This window comes from Conger conger, chromosome 18 (assembly GCF_963514075.1).
Source record: "Conger conger chromosome 18, fConCon1.1, whole genome shotgun sequence".
Classification (NCBI taxonomy): Eukaryota; Metazoa; Chordata; class Actinopteri; order Anguilliformes; family Congridae; genus Conger; species Conger conger.
The window spans coordinates 14058937-14076623 of NC_083777.1; the positions used below are offsets into that span (position 1 = coordinate 14058937).

At 41.3% G+C, this 17687-nt stretch overlaps 1 protein-coding gene across 2 annotated transcripts in view; it reads left to right on the plus strand.

The window, feature by feature from the left end:
• Positions 1–17426, plus strand: part of LOC133118663 (inhibitory synaptic factor 2A-like) — a 33910-nt gene extending 16484 nt beyond the window's left edge. For both annotated transcript variants that reach the window (XM_061228815.1, XM_061228814.1), the window contains exons 2-4: positions 1384–2560; positions 9035–9106; positions 16025–17426. In XM_061228815.1, coding sequence (XP_061084799.1) covers positions 1389–2560; positions 9035–9106; positions 16025–16208 — 1428 coding nt within the window. In that variant the 5' untranslated portion in view covers positions 1384–1388 and the 3' untranslated portion in view covers positions 16209–17426. The remainder of the gene's footprint in view (positions 1–1383; positions 2561–9034; positions 9107–16024) is intronic.
• The last annotated feature ends 261 nt before the right edge of the window (positions 17427–17687 follow it).

Here is a 17687-nt window from a genome sequence, read left to right on the forward strand (position 1 = left end):
CTGCACACTTGTGTTGTAGATTTAATTTTAAATTGATAAAATTGCTATTTTTGCCCACCAGTCTACACTCAATAAACCATAATGACAAAGTGAAAACATGTTAAGAAAGTTGTGCAAATTTATTAAAAACCAAAAACTTAAATCTCTCATTTATATAAGTATTCAGACCTTTAATTCAATACTATGTAGAAGCCCTTTTGGCAGCAATTACAGCTTCGAGTCTTTTTGGGTAAGTCGCTACAAGCTTTGCACACCTGGATTTGGCCACTTATCCCATTCCTCCCGGCAGATCCTCTCAAGCTCCATCAGATTGGATGGGAAGCATCTGTGAACAGCCTTCTTCAGGTCTCTACAGACTTATGGGGTTTAAGTCTGGGCTTTGGTTGGGCCACTCAAGGACAGTCAGAGACTTGTCCCTGTCCCTGTCGCTGGTGGTGCCAGGCCTATCATGCTAGCTGGCACTCCATGTGTAGGAATGGTAATAGCCAGGTAATGAGCAGTGTCTGGTGTTTTCCAGACATCGTGCATGGAGTTCTGCCCAGAGTTAAATTTTTGTCTCAGACAAGATCGTTTTCCTCATGCTCCAAGAGGGCCGTCATATGCCTTTTACTCAAGGGTGGCTTCTGCCTAGCCACTCTACCATAGATGCCTGATTGATCATCCTTCCAACTCTAGGAAGAGTTCTGGTGGTTCCAAACTTCTTCTATTTCACAATTATTGAGCCCACTGTGCTCATGAGAACACATAGTGAAATGGTCTCAATATTTTCTGAAGCCATTGTTTATGCATAAGCATGAATACCGCATTCAATTACTCTATTTTTGTATATAAGTTAAGGTTTGAAGTGAACTATTTAATCTCCTGTTGCCCTTAATATTAGGTAGGATGAAGTATGATAGCTGTTCTACAATGGTATAACCTCAGTGTCCCACCTTTTTTATATATATCATTTATTAATAAAAACTCTGACAGTTATTGCACAATGAAAAGGCTTTTTTCAGCAATTTCCAATTGATGAGTATGGTTTTTTTGGCGATTGTTAGGGCTATGAGTTCCAGTTCACTGTTTGTTTTGGTGAGATCTGACAGATTGCCTAGCAGGCATGAGGATGGGGTTGCAAGCCATATACCACTTACTTTTCATAAAGATATTGAAAAAATAACAGTCATGCAAATCGCAGTCCAATTATTTTAAAACAATGAATGAACAAAGTAAAATGGTTTACAATTGCATAAAATTCACTTTGAAATCATAATTAGATAATGATCCAGCATTTGTGTTACATGCCATGCCAATCTTCGCACAAAGAAGGCTCACACAAACTAGGTCATCTGTAACTTATAATTTCCCTTGATAGTCACTCGCTGTTTCCTTCCCTTCCAGGAACCATGGTGAGCAGGGAGGCCGGCAAATGCATGCTCACCAACTCGGAGTCAGACTCAGAAGCGGCGCCCTCTCTGGCCTCGGAGGAGAAGTACACCCTGGACCCCAGCAGGCAGGTGCGCAAGAGGAACAAGGCCCTGCAAGTGCGGTTCAAGGACATCTGCGAGGCGCAGAACGAGCAGAGGGAAGCGGCCAGGCTGGCGGGAGGGAAGGGCGGCAGACCCGTCTCCTACAAAATGGCGTACCGCAAGTACATGACCGTCCCCGCTCGCCGCTCAATCCCAAACGTCACCCGGAGCACCGGCGTGCAGACGTCCCCAGACCTTAAAACGCGATACCAGACGTTCCCCTTCGAGCGCAAGAAGGGACACACCGTCAAGCATACCGCAGCGGTGGAAAACTTCAAGGGACAAAACAACGGCTTCCCCATGGATGATGCCTCTGGGACGAGGGACGGAGGGAGCTTGGGGGGCTCGGCCCAGTGCGTGGGCAAGGTCAGCCACCAGACTCGAGCGCTGTTCCATGCCATGGACTGCACCGACGCGGCCGAGGATCTCCTGGCTGCCAACTGCTCGGACGGTGCCTCACGCGTGGAGTCATCGCTGGTCAGCTGCTCCGAGGACTCCCGACGATTCCCGAGCACGTCCGACTCCAGCCTCGACGTGGACTTCCAGGAACGCCACAAAGAACTGTTCCCCCAGGGGGAAGGGGACATGGACCCTCTTTCCAGACGCCAGCTTCGAGACTTCAAAGAGGCGTCATCCAGGTCTCTGGAGGACGCGGTGTCGAAGGTGACCGGACCCATCGCCTGGAACTCGCTCACGCAGGTGGAGTGCTTGGAGAGCCCTTCCTTGCGCAGCAAACGCAGGCAGGCTCTGGAGCTGAACGGGCTGCAGCCACGGCTTACGCAAACTCAGAGCCTGCCGCGAGCTGGCTGCTCCACACAGCCGCAGTGCCACTCCCGTCCTCCAGGGGCGACTGAGGACACGGGGCCCGGTCCCGGGGGTACAGCGGCCGCGGGCGAAACCTGCAAGCAGATAGTGGCTGTCACTCAGGACGGGGACATGAAGGCACAGCTGCAGGTGATGGAAACTCTGATCAGCTCCAGTCAGGAGACTATAAAAGTTCTGCTGGGAGTCATTCAGGAGCTGGAGAAGGGAGAGGCACAGAGAGAAGGGTAGGAGTCGTATCAGTCAATATGTATGCTGCATTATTCGCATTGTAAAATACTCTGAAATCTTTGAAAAGTGCTTTATGGATACAATTATTATTATGATTATTAGTATGCATCTAGCTGTCTGTCTTATCTGTGTGCTCAGCACATTGGTTCAAGAGCAGGTCTGGCTCAATATTTTTTTCTGGTAGTAAGAAGGGAAGAGCGTTTCAAACATGAATGTCTTGAATGAAAGATTCATGCATTTTCCCCTCCCCTGCCATTGTGCCAGCGGCAGCAGGGGTCTCGTAACATGGAGCAGTGCTCACAACAGTACATTTAAATCCGAAAATATTCACAATCCTTTTCTGTGGCCAAATCCAGTGCCGTTTTAAATGACAACGGTCCCCCGTCCAGTGCAGAACATTCTGCATTCTGCTTGAAATGATATGAAAGTGGGCATTGCCTTTGAACAGTGGGATGCTAAGCTGAGAGAGATGAGCACGGCTCTCTTTTGTATGAGGTTTTCCGTCGCATAGCATCCCACCATCACTCTGCATTCCATTACACATGAAATTTGATGCATTAATGCTACGCAAATTATTTTGCTGTGCTCAGCATGCAGTGAGGCTTTGGATTTCACTGTTTGGATTTCATTGCACACCGCAATGCTAAGGACTATTTAAAGTGTCAGCTTATGCAATATATACAATCTGGTATTGATGTCTGACAACGATGTCTGACAACACGAAGACCAGAGGTGTCCCAGTAGAATTACACAAACAGTAAAAGCAACATATAACCTATTAGAATAGCACTATTCACATCGGTTTCAGTTTCACTTTGTCCTCAATTGCACATCATCCTTAACTGCATGGAAATAAGCATCCTCATCCCCAGAAAGTGCACTTTGACTTCCTCCACCATCATCTTCATTCGTAGGATTAAGTATGGCTTCAAGTAAAAAATTTGGAGGCATTTATCAGGCATGTTTCTGAAGTATTACAACTACAGTGCAACTGCAATGCATCTTCTCGATGTTGTGTGTGTGTTTTCAGCAGCTACTACTAGTGGTGATGAAACTGTCAAAACTTAGCAAATGGTCAATGTAGTTTTCAAATGCAACTCGGTCAATTCCACGTATGTGGCCCGTTCAGTTTGATAGTAAAATGTTTTGGCTGTTTTAAGCTTTCATTTTCATTTTGCACAATAATATCTTGGCTTTTATAATATGCATGTCTGAATGCCACATTCAGAGTAAAAATATAATTTAAGCTTTTAAACACAAGATGACAAAGTGAAAGTAACACCGGAGTTGTGCATTGTTTGGAGGCTAGCCAGCTTGTCCACATCAGCTGTGTTCATGGCTACATGCTCATGTGTTTGCTTTCAGGGTCTGTATGTCTCAATGTCAAGAGTAAATGTTATGAGTAAAATATAGTTTTAAAGGGTTTATACATACAATGAAGTTGTAGCCCCAGAGTTTTGTTAGCCTAATCTCTCAGCACCTATGCAAGGGCATTTTACAAGTTACCAACTGCTTTCTGTCAGCAAAACAAATACCATTATGTCTTATTATGTTTTTTTTACAATTTGCTTCCTTGTTTTATTTATTTTTTCTTCATAAAATCAGTTTAAATAATGTCCAGAGATAATCACTTGCTTAAAAGCACTAGCAGAGGTGAGGACCATTTCTTTTCCAGGTATACACTTATATGTATTAAAATAATCTTAAGCTCCTAGTGAAGAAGAATATCAGTGAAACACTGACAACACTGGAACCAGATGGGTTCCATATTTACCTGCGTAGATGTCAAACTACGCATTTTAAGCACTTTCAGTTTCAGTGGGCAGATGATGTATGTCCTGAGCTTTCCAGCAAAATCTCAGATAATTTGGTGCGAGGTGGGTGTTCACAACATGGTTTACAAACATTTGCTCTTCCCACAAAGCCAGCCATCCCTCACGGAGCACAGTTGTTCATTTTCTTCATTGGTTTATAAATATCCACAGGCGTATAGCTGTTGGAAAACCAAGTTGTTTACTGGATAAACACTAATTTTGGGAAAGCTGCTTAGCAGTAAGCCTTGTAAGGCACAGTCATTTCATCTGTCATTGACCCAACTAAACACTTTATCACTGTCTCATTTCCAAATACTATTTCCAGATAGCTCAAACAATTAGACTCCAAATAATGATAAAAATAGATATTTATAATAAGACAATTGTGTGGGAACATGGTTTGTGTAAGGTGATGCTTGATAACACATATTCATGGTTTGCATTAGAGCACTTTATGATGATTCATAGTTATTCATGCCAATTTCAAGCCACCATGTGTGATTGTCTCCACGGGTGTGTTTGTGTGTATGTGTGCATTTGTTTAGATTCGTATGCATGTTTGTGCATGTTGAACTGAATGTTGTTTCCTACACTGTCATGTAACATCATCTTAAAATAGATTTTTTTGTTTTATACTGTGATGTCATGATTCTATCACACTACCGTAGCCAATGTTGTCGTGTAAAATGTTTGATTGACGCAAAACCCACTGGAGGGCAAGTCTAAATGTTACCCACTCAATGATTGAGTTGATGTCAGTTCAGTTACATGTACTGCACTGGCACAGCAATGATGTCGCATTTGACAAATCATGGATCAATTGTGTAAGAGAATTTTTGGCCTTTTTGTTTTAGGAGTTAAAAAAACATTCAACATTTTTATATACATGGAGTATATTAGAGTGTGAGTGAATACTTGTTATGCCGTGTGCATTGATGCTCGTGCCTGCTTCAGTGCTAGTATCCCTGCAAACAAACAAACAAAAAATCCCCAACAAAACTGTTTCTCGGTTTACAGAAGGCCCTGTGAGACTGAATTATAGGTACAAAGAAATTCAAAATGTTATACTTATGAACAATATTTTCAGAAATGATTTGTGTCTACCGGTTTTCTTTAAACAGTCAAATGTGATGTACTAGCATACTGTGTAATGTCTCCTTCATACTGCATGTTTAGTATGTGGCCAAAAGTATGCTCCAGTTTTTATGTTAGATTTTATTCTTAAATGGGAAGCTAAGCACAACATTGCCACAACTTTAGAACAGGACAGATTAATCAGTGTAAACACTTTCCATGCCAAGGCCTTGTGCAGCTTTGACTGTAATGTATATGCATGCAATGTCTAGTGCCATTCATAGATCTGCCCCAGAAATACGGTCTCGGAAAAAGACTCAGATTGGCCGATATGTCTGAGTCATTGTCATTGACTTGTCAGCAGAGAACAACCTCGTTTGTGAATGACTGAGGCATATTGCAATCGGGTATTGTAATGCAAAATGAGCACAGAGATTACGATCCAAAAATAAGGAGACAGGGGGATGAATGATGGATGGCATTGTGACTCATCGCTCTCCCCCATTTAACGGATCCCAAACAGGGGCTACAGGTGGTCCCCAGGCATTCGTTTACAGAGTGGTGCCATGTTTCACTGATGCGCTGATGTAATTAGAGGCTTCCTTTGCTTGCTATTGTTCACCGTTTATCGATAGAACCGCTGCCTTGGGGCAGCAGTCGGACTAATCGAGAGGTGAGTTGGAGAGCGAGGATGTGGCCTGATACACAGTCAGGTCCAGAATTATTGGCATCCTTGATGAATATGCAGAAATAAACTAAACAATAATACAGTTATTGGCATAAGCTTTATTTTCCAACATGTGTAAAGTAGTGTGCAGGGTTCCCAGTTATTGGCAGCCCTGGTTTAATACTTTGTGCAAACACCCCTGGCAAAGATTACAGCCATGAGTCTTTTCCTATAATTCGTGATAAGGTTAGAGAACACCTTTTTTTTTTTTACTATTCCTCCATGCAGAAACTTTCAGAATCATTGAAATCCTTTGGTTTGCGCTTCAGTTCAGATCACATGTTTTTGATGGGATTAAAGAGATGGCCATTTCAGAACATGGATGTTGTTTTCTGTTAACCATTTCTGTGTGGACCCAGTCTTAGCTTCCTAGCAAAGAAAACCAGATTGTCTGGCAAAATATCAAATCAATCTTTGTCAAATGTATTGTGGCTTTGATATATTAAATAGATAGTTAAATATCATTAAATAGTGCCCCTGGCCACTGGCAGCAAAACATCTCCAAAACATCAATGACCCACCTCCATATATGACAGTCCATATACGATGTATGAGGTACTTCTCCTTGTATGCATTAGTATATTATTGCCAAACATATTGATGGTGTATATGGCCAAAACATTTCTCAAGTCATAATTCCAATGAGATTTAGCAATCTCCAGATGTTTATTGTTTATTGTTAAAAGGATCCCCATTAGCTGTCACCAAAATGGGACGAGCTAGTCTTCCTGGGGTCCACATAAAAAAGAAATTAAAAACAAATTAAAATCACTTAACAATGATAAACTAAAAACATTGTACACATTGACATCATTATACACATCATCAGAAAAGATTCAGAATAAATTATTACAGCATTCCATTCATTATTACATTGATACAATGAATATGTCCATTCCCTACTCACAAATTTAAAAAGTGCATTCTCAGATGGTACTTGAAAGATACTTTACTCTTCAGTTCACGTATATTCAGTGGGCAATTATTCCAATGACTGATGGCACGATAAATAACTGTTCTCTTTAAAGCACTTGATTTTGGGTGTGGTAACATCATCTGGCCATTATCAGCTGACCTGGTAAAATGAGAATGAACCTGATTGGTTTTGTTTATCGTGCTCAGTAAGGGCTGTCTTTGTTCAACCCTTCCAAAGAGTTTATTTGTATGGAAGTGCCATTTTAGAACTCACTCAAAAATAAAATACCACTTATATAAGGAATGGGGACAGTTAACTTTAAGCCAAGTTCTCAGCCAAAGTTTTATTTTTCATGCATATTTATATTGACCTATGAAGTATTAATTGAACCTCTTGGTTTAAAAACTAAGGGAATGAATCACAAAAACTATATTTTATGTGTAATGTTTGCATTTGCTGAAAGCCTTAATGGATGCTATTATACTGCAATTAAATTTGTGCGTTGCGATTTTTGCCATTTCTGAAAAGACGTGGAGTCACAAAATTAGATCCTGTCCAGACATGTTGTCAATCACATACGGTCAAATTTTGCAGAGGTGAGAGGGTACCGATAATCCAGTCACCCCATTCAGGTTATTGATCCCCAACACTGAGACACACAGTCGTGAGGTCGCCCATGCGACCGCATTAAATTAGGGTTCAACTCACTCCCGCTCCCATCTGTCAGGTTCTGGGTGACAGTCAGTAATTACATGTTCTGCCAAGACACTTTGGCATCCTCTGCACTCATTTTCACCCCCCCAAACCAAGAGGATAATAACACTATTGATATCAGAGCCAGTAGACGCTGGTGTCAGTGGTCTGAGAAACTAATGGGGAAATAGCTTTGTACACATTCTTCTTGTCAGTCGTGGGGAAGGATCATGTAACATGGAGTCTTGACCTTTACCGAGCAGAGTTAATAGCACGGACAAAAGAAAAATACATGAGAAAGAGTGTGTATCACTTCTGTATGGTGGAGTCTCCATGTGAATTTAACCCCACAGATATATTACACTCACCAAGCACATTATTAGGAACTTTATTACCCTTATTAATGCAATTATCTAATCAGCCAATTGTGTGGCAGCAGTGCAATGCATACACTCATGTAGATATGGGTCAGGAGCTTCAATTAATGTTCACATCAACCATCAGAATGGGGAAAAAATGCCCCAATGATTGTGGAATGGAATGATTGTTGGTGGTAGACAGGGTGGTTTGAGTATGCAGAAACTGCTGATCTCCTGGGATTTTCACACATACTTGTCTCTAGACTTTGCAAAGAATGGTGCAAAAAAACAAAAAAGGATGCAGTGAGCAGCAGTTCTGCAGGCATAAACTCCCTGTTAGTGAGCGACATCAGAGGAGGAGCTGGAAGGAGACAGTAATGCAAATAACCACACATGGTACAGTGGTATGCAGAAAAGCATCTCAGAAATACATTTTATATATTTAAATATAATTTGCTACATGAAATGGGGGGTGATTAGTTAGGATGGATGGGGGACAGCTAAAATATGAACAGTTTAGCCTATAAAACAATGTTACAGTAGAAGCATTATTATTATTATTATTATTATTATTATTATTAATAATAATAATAAAAACAACAACAACACCAGTGACCTACCCTGTCCTACAGTATGTTGGGTTTTCACAGTAGATTGATTGAGTAAACACAGTTTAACCTAAAGTTGCATCATATGAATGAATAACATGAATGAATAAACTTATAACCGAATATCATTTTCTTTTTTGCAAGATGGTTGACAAGCAATAAAGAGTGCATTCACACTCTTTTTCTGTCTGTAATCAATATCATACTTTTTTTATCCGTTTCTGTGGTGACAGTATTTATCTGTATTTAATCATTTGTTCACTCTTTTTGTCTTTTCAGGCTCACCTACCGAACAGGACAGGACACAGACAACTGTGACACATGTCGAAACAGCGCGTGCATTATTTACAGGTTGGTGAACAGAAACATTTGTGTGTTGGGGGCAGATTATAATCCTGTGTTAGCTGTGCTGTGGTACAAGGCGGAACGGGCTTCTCTGTTGATGGTGAGGCAGCCCTCATAACGTAGCAGGGAGTTTGGAGACCCGGGGAGAGTGCGAAGAGCTTGAGCCTTTGAGCAGTCGTTCTTTGTTTTCAAGCTTTGTTCAGCATTTTTTTTGGGAGGTTTAGCATAAGAACTTTGCGGGGGGTTACGCATGGGGGACAAAACGGAGCCCTGCTGTAAAATCCAGTTGTGCTACCAGCTGTTTCAAAACATGACTTCAGCTGGTCAAACTACGTTGAGTGTGGAGCCGGTCTACCGGCTACCAGCTGTTTCAAAACCCAGCCGGAGACGTTTTTTCAGCAGGGAGCAGACCCCAGACGGCGCGGCTTCTCTCTGAGAGAATAGATAAGCATTAGGAATGACAGTCGGCTTCAGATTGTGATGAATTGACGGTGCCCTGTCAGGCTTTGGAGGAAGTGCGTGAGGAGCGGGGGAGCGGCCCCGTGTCACTCACTGACAGAGTGCTCTGAGCAGTGATGCAGGGATCCTGCAGAACCGCAGTGTCATGGTGCAATCCCATCCTCAGAGCTCAAAAGCTAACAGGGCTGTACCAAGTGTAGGCTAGTAGGCTACTGATTGGCCTACTGAGTGGTGGCTTTACTTGTCTATTATACGCAGCTGTGTCGTTTATTTATGGCGGGTAGGCAGAGACTTCACGGAATCCATGTATACATTTTTATAAAATATAAGAGATTTGTTGTAGTATACAGTATCTGACTAACTAACTACCGATTACTACAGATTATGTGACTATCAATTGTGATACATTGCTACCCAGAGAGAGAGCCCTCTAGTTCAACCCATTCAGCATCCAGTCTCTGCAGCAGGAGATGGTTTACTCACCCTGTATAATTTTAAACCTATAGTCAGTCAACATACGTATATGACCTTCATTTGGTCTTCTCATGCTTTCAGTTGTTCAGCATATTCCTGGATTTCAATTGTGCATTTAAGTCACTTGTTTCTTGGTGTAATGAGTGACTTTTGAGCAGGTCACTTACGTGCTCTGTGTAGGGCTAACAGGCTCATACTTTGCATGTAAAATGTACTGATGTTCTGTCACGGTTATAGATTTCCCTTTACTAGCAGTCTGTTGTATTTCTATCATACATCCTGGTACCCTACCCCTTACCCCATTTCATATTTCTGAAGAGAAGCCTGATGTGGGATACATTTGAATGTTGAAAATGAAGGTATATAATGTGAATAAATACATGAATTCTGAATCTAAAGGCACATCATTCTTGGCAAGTCTGTGTTCTGTTCTGCTTTTTTATCAGCTCTAAAAGGTACACAGTGTGGGCTGTTTTAGATCCCATTCCCCCACGCTTTCACAGCTTCCCTAGCAGGAAACACGGCAGGAAGCAGACAGTGCTCATGCATGTGTCAGTATGCATTTACATCACCACATTAAGACAGCTACTGGAGTCAAAGCATATCATGTATGCAAGCTTAATTTCCAGGGGATAGCCATTTGTACCTTTCAAGTACATACAGTGTCATGGCAACGTGTTTTTATATTCTATAAAGGGAAGATTGCCACTTTCAGAACTGAGTTCTTAAGATATCACGAAGACTAGAATTTTCCAGCTTGATTCTCAATCGATTCATGAGCAGCCTCATGCAGTATCATCATGGAACATTCCTGAATACTACTGCCTAGTATCTAGATCCACTGGCAATCTGGTCATCAAGACATATGTTGTTTTGACACCACTAAGATACAATATGTCCCAATTAGCTCGTTCTTACCACCATCTAAGGCATCTATGTCCAACTTTCAGCATACTGCAATCAAAAAGAGTATAATATTTTGTTCAACTCAAAAAGCCATTTCATATTACTATTTTAAGCAAATGGATAAATAATGACTTGATTGGTCCATCAGACATCAAAAATGCACTAATCCCAGGGACCTATCTCTTGGTAACCTCTTGGAGATTGTGACACCAGGAAGGCAGGACAGTGCCAACCCTGCTCACTGGCATGGTAACATCAGTGGCTCATTGAAAATCATGGCAGATCATGGTAGCTCCTGCTCATTGCCTAATCAATGGGTTTTGTAAAGGTCTAGCTCTGAAGCCTAGGCCCAATACACTGGTCCGTTGAGCCTTTATCTTTCTTTTCTACTGTCTTTTGTTGTTATTTATTTTCTTGTTTCCTTTGTTTTGTGCTCCTTGCACCAGGGGCCTGTATAGCAAAGCAGGATTACGGAATTAACTAGATAACTGCATCGGTAAAACCCGGAACCCTCCTAAATCTCGAACACAGACTGACGTAAAAACAGTTCAGATTTTACATCCAGCTGACTCAGTAATGCTGTTTCGTGTTACCAGCTCCAGATAAATTAAAGGCAGTTATCCAGTGTCTGCCATGTCATCTCCTGACATGGTGGCTGCCCCAATCACAGTGTTACAACCGAAGACAGTTTTATTGGCCTGGGTCGAATAGTCTTGAACTGAAGCCCCATGCGCTGCCATGGATGGCTGGAAGAACAAAAAATAATGAATGAAAATATTATAAAATACGCTACAATGAAATGATTAGTGTAATTATATTACCATCTTGTGATCTATAAACTGGGAAAGCTAATGTGACACAGAACATTCGTTACAGTCTAATTAAAGACCTCCATGACAGGAACAAGGATGGGAAATGACTCCATATATGTTAATGCCACTTCTTTTCTTTATACTTCTTTGTTTTGTTCATTTGGCAGTGCTGTAATCTAATCATCTAATTCCTAGCTGTTGTGGCTTAATGAGCTGATTAAACTGGGAGATATGTTTAAAAGGGTTTGACATGTTGCTTGTGGCAGTATTCTGAGACTTTCCTATTCTGTCTTGTATGAAAATGAGAAAAACTCAATAGCATTGTTCGCTGACATAACCTTATACACCCAGATAATGAAACACAGGTCGTCAGTACTTGTTGTAAGTTTTCTTTCCCCCTTCCATAAGAGTCAACACTTGAACTGAAGCATCACTTTGCACTGTCAGAAATACAATCATGAGACCTGAGGCAAAGGATGCAGTGCAATGGGGAATCTGTAGTCTAAAATGGAGACATTGTCTAATTAACACAATAAAGCACAAATGTACAAAACACAAGCATAATCCATGGGAGCCATTTAAAATCAGGGTAGATCTGATGAGCACTGAACTGCATTTATGGGAATTTGAGAGTCTCTAAGGGCTGTAGGAGCTTGTGACTTGTGACTTAATAAGCCATCTTCCCTATTTGTGTACACGAGATATTTTCTGTTGAGTGGAAGATAGGATAGCTGGTTTTCTGCTAGCTTGTCAGCCGGTTGTCATAGGTACAGCAGGGATTCCTGTGGGAGCGACGGAAACCTTGGAGTGTGTGGTGTAATATTCTCCGACAGATTAATGTGGTAGGATGTGTGGGCCAAGCAGAAGAGGGGAAAATGCCTCTTCGTGTAAGGCTTCTCCCTGCGCTCAGAGAAGGAGAGGTTAGTAAAGAACATGGTTCCAAATCGTGTCAGAAAGTTGCTGCGGACTGACAATTTAGTCAGGGAATTCACGGTGAGGGGTACAAATAAGCGCTCTGACGGCGTACCCCAGAGTGCACAGGAGCGCGCCCCACCACAGACAGCTCACTGATGCTGATAAGCTGGCAGCACAGAGAATAATGAATCCTTCATTAAAGCCCTTTTGAATATTTTCAAAGAGGAGATGATTATCTTCTCACAATGTCCGAGATTAATGAGGCCGGGGTGGAAACGGAGCGCTTGTGTACATTTCAGGGCACCGAGCCCCCAGGTCCGACTCAAATGCCTCTGAAGGGGACTTAGCTCATTAGAAGACGGTTATTTAATGAGTAGAAATGCGTGATTGCACTTGAGAAATAATAATTAAATAATGTAATATCAAAAATTCTGCACATTTTTTGATATGTAATCAAGCAATTCACATGTGGTTAAAGTGCAGACTCTCAGCTTTTAAGTAACCCCTTAAGCATCGCCCCCTTTATTAACACAAGCTTGAAAATGACATACCCAGGCATAATCCTGGTCTCTCCTGAAAGGTAATCATGTGGGGTTTGATTACTCTAAATATTACTAAAACAAAGTTACAGAAGCTCAAACGCCGTGGAAGATTTTTTTTCTGCTGAAAATATTTTCTGTTTTTGAGCGCATACAGATTATTTTAGAACTGATGCATTTGGTTCACTGGATGCTTGCCATGAAAAGGACACTGACATTACCTTGATTAGTGTAGTCAAATTTACAAAATGTGAAGGTGTGGTCCCCCCCACACTTGTTTTCTCACCCACATAAGGAACTGTTATCACTAAAGCAATGGCATCTTAAAATAAATTATAGAGATAGAACCGCAAGTTTTAGTGCTTTTGAACAGTATAAAGAAATTACGGCATTTTTCATTATTCTTCCGCGCAGTCGTCCCACCTGCAGTGATGGGCATAGCAGGATAAAATGAATCGCAGCTGACACCTATAGAGCACCGAGGGGACAGGAGAGGGAGGAATGGAGATGAGAAAGAGAAAATGCCCTGGAGGAGTCTGAAGATGGAGGCGGACAGGAGATCCTGGCACATGGCAGGCACGCTTATCTGCAGCAGCAGAGTATCCATTTGTACGTTTGGTTCTGTGCTGAGGTAGCGCAGGTTAAGTAGGCTAATAATAATAATAATAAATAATTGTATTTGTAAGTTTAGCTGATGCTTTTATACAAAGCAACTTGCAGTTGATTTGACTAAGCAGGGGACAATGCGGGGTTAAGAGCCTAACAGCAGCATGGATCTTATCGTGGTTACACCAGGGTTTGAACCACCAACCTTCCAGGTCCCAGTCATGTGCCTTAGCCACTAGGCTACAGGCTGCCCCAGGTTAAATAGGCCACCTACGCTTGTTGGCTACATGTCCTGTTCCCTGACCTTAACGCCTTAAGTGACTAACGTCTTTTTGTAGACCAACACAACAGTTTATTTTTGCCATGGGCTCCCTTAGTAGACTTCCCATGCTTTTTTCCAGATGGGATTCCTGCCGAACATAAGGTCCGGGTTTATTGTACACTTAAGAGAGTTTCACATTTGGTTCTATAAGTGTATTTCTAAGCGGTTATGTGCTTTAAAAAAGCAAGTTGCTAAAAGGTTGCTGCAGCTCTCTTCCAGTCCTCATTACTGTAGTGATGTGAGGGAAGATGCTGCCAGTGCCGATTGTAGCAAGCAGCATGGCTCTTTTTTCAGAAATTTATATTATTTGTCAAATTGTGTTGAATTTGTCAAACATTCTCGAGATCAGATTTTTGGGGAACACACAGTGGGACTGCAGGATAAACCAATATTCAGACCAGTTGCCTAGCTTCATATTGGCCACATACATAACAGATCATAATAGCCTGCAGCACTCACGCATCTTAATCTGAATAACATGATCACTTACACACAAATGCACTTTCAAACCCATATTTAACATGAATACTGGAGCACTTGATGTACTCCTATGCCCCATATATATGTCGCTCTGCATAAGAGCTTCTGCTAAATGAGTGTAATGTAAAATGCATAAGGAAATGTAAACTACTCAAAACCACACATTCACTGCATTAAAAAAAATTCCAGCAGCGCGGGATAAGTACATAGGTACATCATTGCATTTTATAGCACTTCTCTAGACAAGGATTACAGTGATGAGGGAGAAACTCGCTTCATCCATCAACAATGTGTAGCACCAATGTGATGCAATGGCAGCCATTTTGCACCAGAGCACTCACCACACACTAGCTGAGGTGAGGGAGAGAATAATATGTTTTCCCAATTGAATCAGAGGATGATTAGATGGCAGCTCGAAAGGGTAGTAAACATAAAAGTGCAAAAGGCTTGAGTGTTTTCATCCCCAAATGCAGTGACCTGAGAACAGAAGGCATTTGTAGGGTTATGCTGGAGATATGGTTCCCACTGGTGCAGCCTCATGCTGGCTTTTCCCAAACCAGATTGGATTGATTACAGCTTAATTGCATGCTTCTGCAGGCCGATTATTACTTAATAAGAGGCTGCCCAGTACACTCCACTGCCTCCTTCCAAGGACACCCACAAAATACTGAGAAGGCATACATTGCAGTATTTTTTTTGCCTTGCTGTAGTGCAGTGTTTACAATCAAAATGTTTCCTCTTCTGTTCCCAACCCTGCCCAATCACCTCCCATTTAAAAAGAATGGACAGTATATCCATTTTTTATATTGTTTTTATCTTCCATTACATTACATTATTGCCATTTGGCAGATGCTCTTATCCAGTGCGACGTACAGTTGATTACACTAAGCAGGAGACAATCCTCCCCTGGAGCAATGCAGGGTTGCTCAAGAGCCCAACGGCTGTGCAGATCTTATTGTGGCTACACTGGGATTAGAACCACCAACCTTGCGTGTCCCAGTCATTTACCTTAACCACTACGCATTGGTTAACATTGGTTTACAGGTGTGTGTGTGTTACCATGTCTGAATTGGTTTACAGGTGTGTGTTAGTGAGTGTGTGTGTTCTCTCGGCTGAATGGGTTTACAGGTGTGTGTTAGTGAGTGTGTGTGTTACCTTGGCTGAATGGGTTTGCAGGTGTGTTTGTGTGTGTGTGTTACCATGGCTGAATTGGTTTACAGGTGTGTTTTGTGAGTGTGTGTGTTACCTTGGCTGAATGGGTTTACAGGTGTGTGTTTGTGTGTGTGTGTGTTACCATGGCTGAATTGGTTTACAGGTGTGTGTTTGTGAGTGTGTGTGTTACCTTTGCTTACAGGTGTGTGTGTGTTACCTTGGCTGAATGGGTTTACAGGTGTGTGTTTCTGTGTTTCAGTGTGGAGCTGGACTTTAAGCAGCAGGAGGACAAGCTTCAGCCTCTAATGAAGAGACTCTGCCCTACGGACGATCTACCCTTCCCCTCCCTGCCGTACCCTCAAGAGGCGTTCACCTCCACCCCAAAACGCAAGTCCAAAACAGAGTCAAAGAAGCACGCCCGCTGGAAACTCTGGTTTCTATGAAAGTCTGGCTTTTTTTCGTTCTTTTGTTTGTTTCTGATGTGGGGAGGAGCCGTTCCAAGATGGATACCAGTTACCGAGGATTTTGTCACAAAGCAAAAGTTACAAACCTATGGTTTGGCAAAAAAAAAAAAAAGTTATAATAACCTGTTATGTTTATCAAGAAATTGAAAAAAACTGAACAAATTTCAAGTTTGGAATTACATCGTGGCAATGGATTTACTTCTTTTTTCTTTTTTTGAAAAACAATTTTTAGAGTATACAGTAAATATTCTACACAGTGGAACAATGTTACATTGTGTAACAATGTTTTACACAGTGTAACAATGCAACAGTGTCACTTTTTATTCACTTTGGCACTGTCTTTTTCTGCCTGTTTTTTTGGTCTCTTTTTTGATTTTCCAAGTGATGGCCATGGTGTGGAATAATCTTTCTGGAATAGAGGAAGAACCAGAAACTGTGTGGAACACATATTTCACTATGGATTACTACAACAGCATATCAACTTATAGGCAAAGCACAAGCGACTTTATTTAATGGCTGATCTACGAGAGTATAAACACAGAGTATAAATGTATAAGCATATACATACAAACCCATACACTATTATCCTGTGAAATTATAAAATATATAAAAACAGGGATGTATCCTGGCTCTTCTGGCCCTCTCTGAACATTTTTAGTTTTTTTGGAGTGAAAAATATGAAAATAGAAATGGTGGAAAATGATTATCACCGGGTTATGACAGGCAGTGGCATAACCATTTATTGGATACAAACTGAAACTAAACAGCTCTGTTTCCATAGCTACCAGTTTCTTTTTTGGTTACTGCAGAGTAGTTATGCCACAGTCTGGCATAACCCCATTTTAATTTAGCACTATGATTTGAACTGGGAAGTATTGTAGCTCTACACAAGCTGTTTTCACAGTTACCAACTGTAATATACAAAATAATGAATACAAAAATTGCTATTTTTCTATAGATATTTATTACATTATGCACCTCCTTGTAATTTTCTAAAAAATTTAAAGTATGTATAAAGGGATAAATAACTGAACTATCACTTAGGGCCAGTATCACGGACACAGATTAAGCTTAGTCATGGACTAAACCGAGTTTTCTATGGAGAATTTCCATTCAATAATGAATTTAGTCTTGGACTAGGCTTAATCTGTGTCTGTCAATCTGGCTCTTAAAGGCTCATCAGTTGATTAGGCTCTTGTAAAAGGGGTGGTTATTTGTAAATTGCACAGCATTTTCATAATGAGCTTGGAGGTTGAAAACAAGCATATAAAACTAAAAATTATGCTTTATTGTCACACTTCTTGAAAAAGGCTCTTTTTTTCTCTTTTTTCCCCCCAAATATGTCTTTGTCTCTCACACACAAGCAGACTGAAGCCAAGCTATTGTACCTAACACACAGCTAGTCTAAAGCCAAGCAAACCTGCTTACCACCTACAGGAAAAAAGTGCCCTGAAAAGA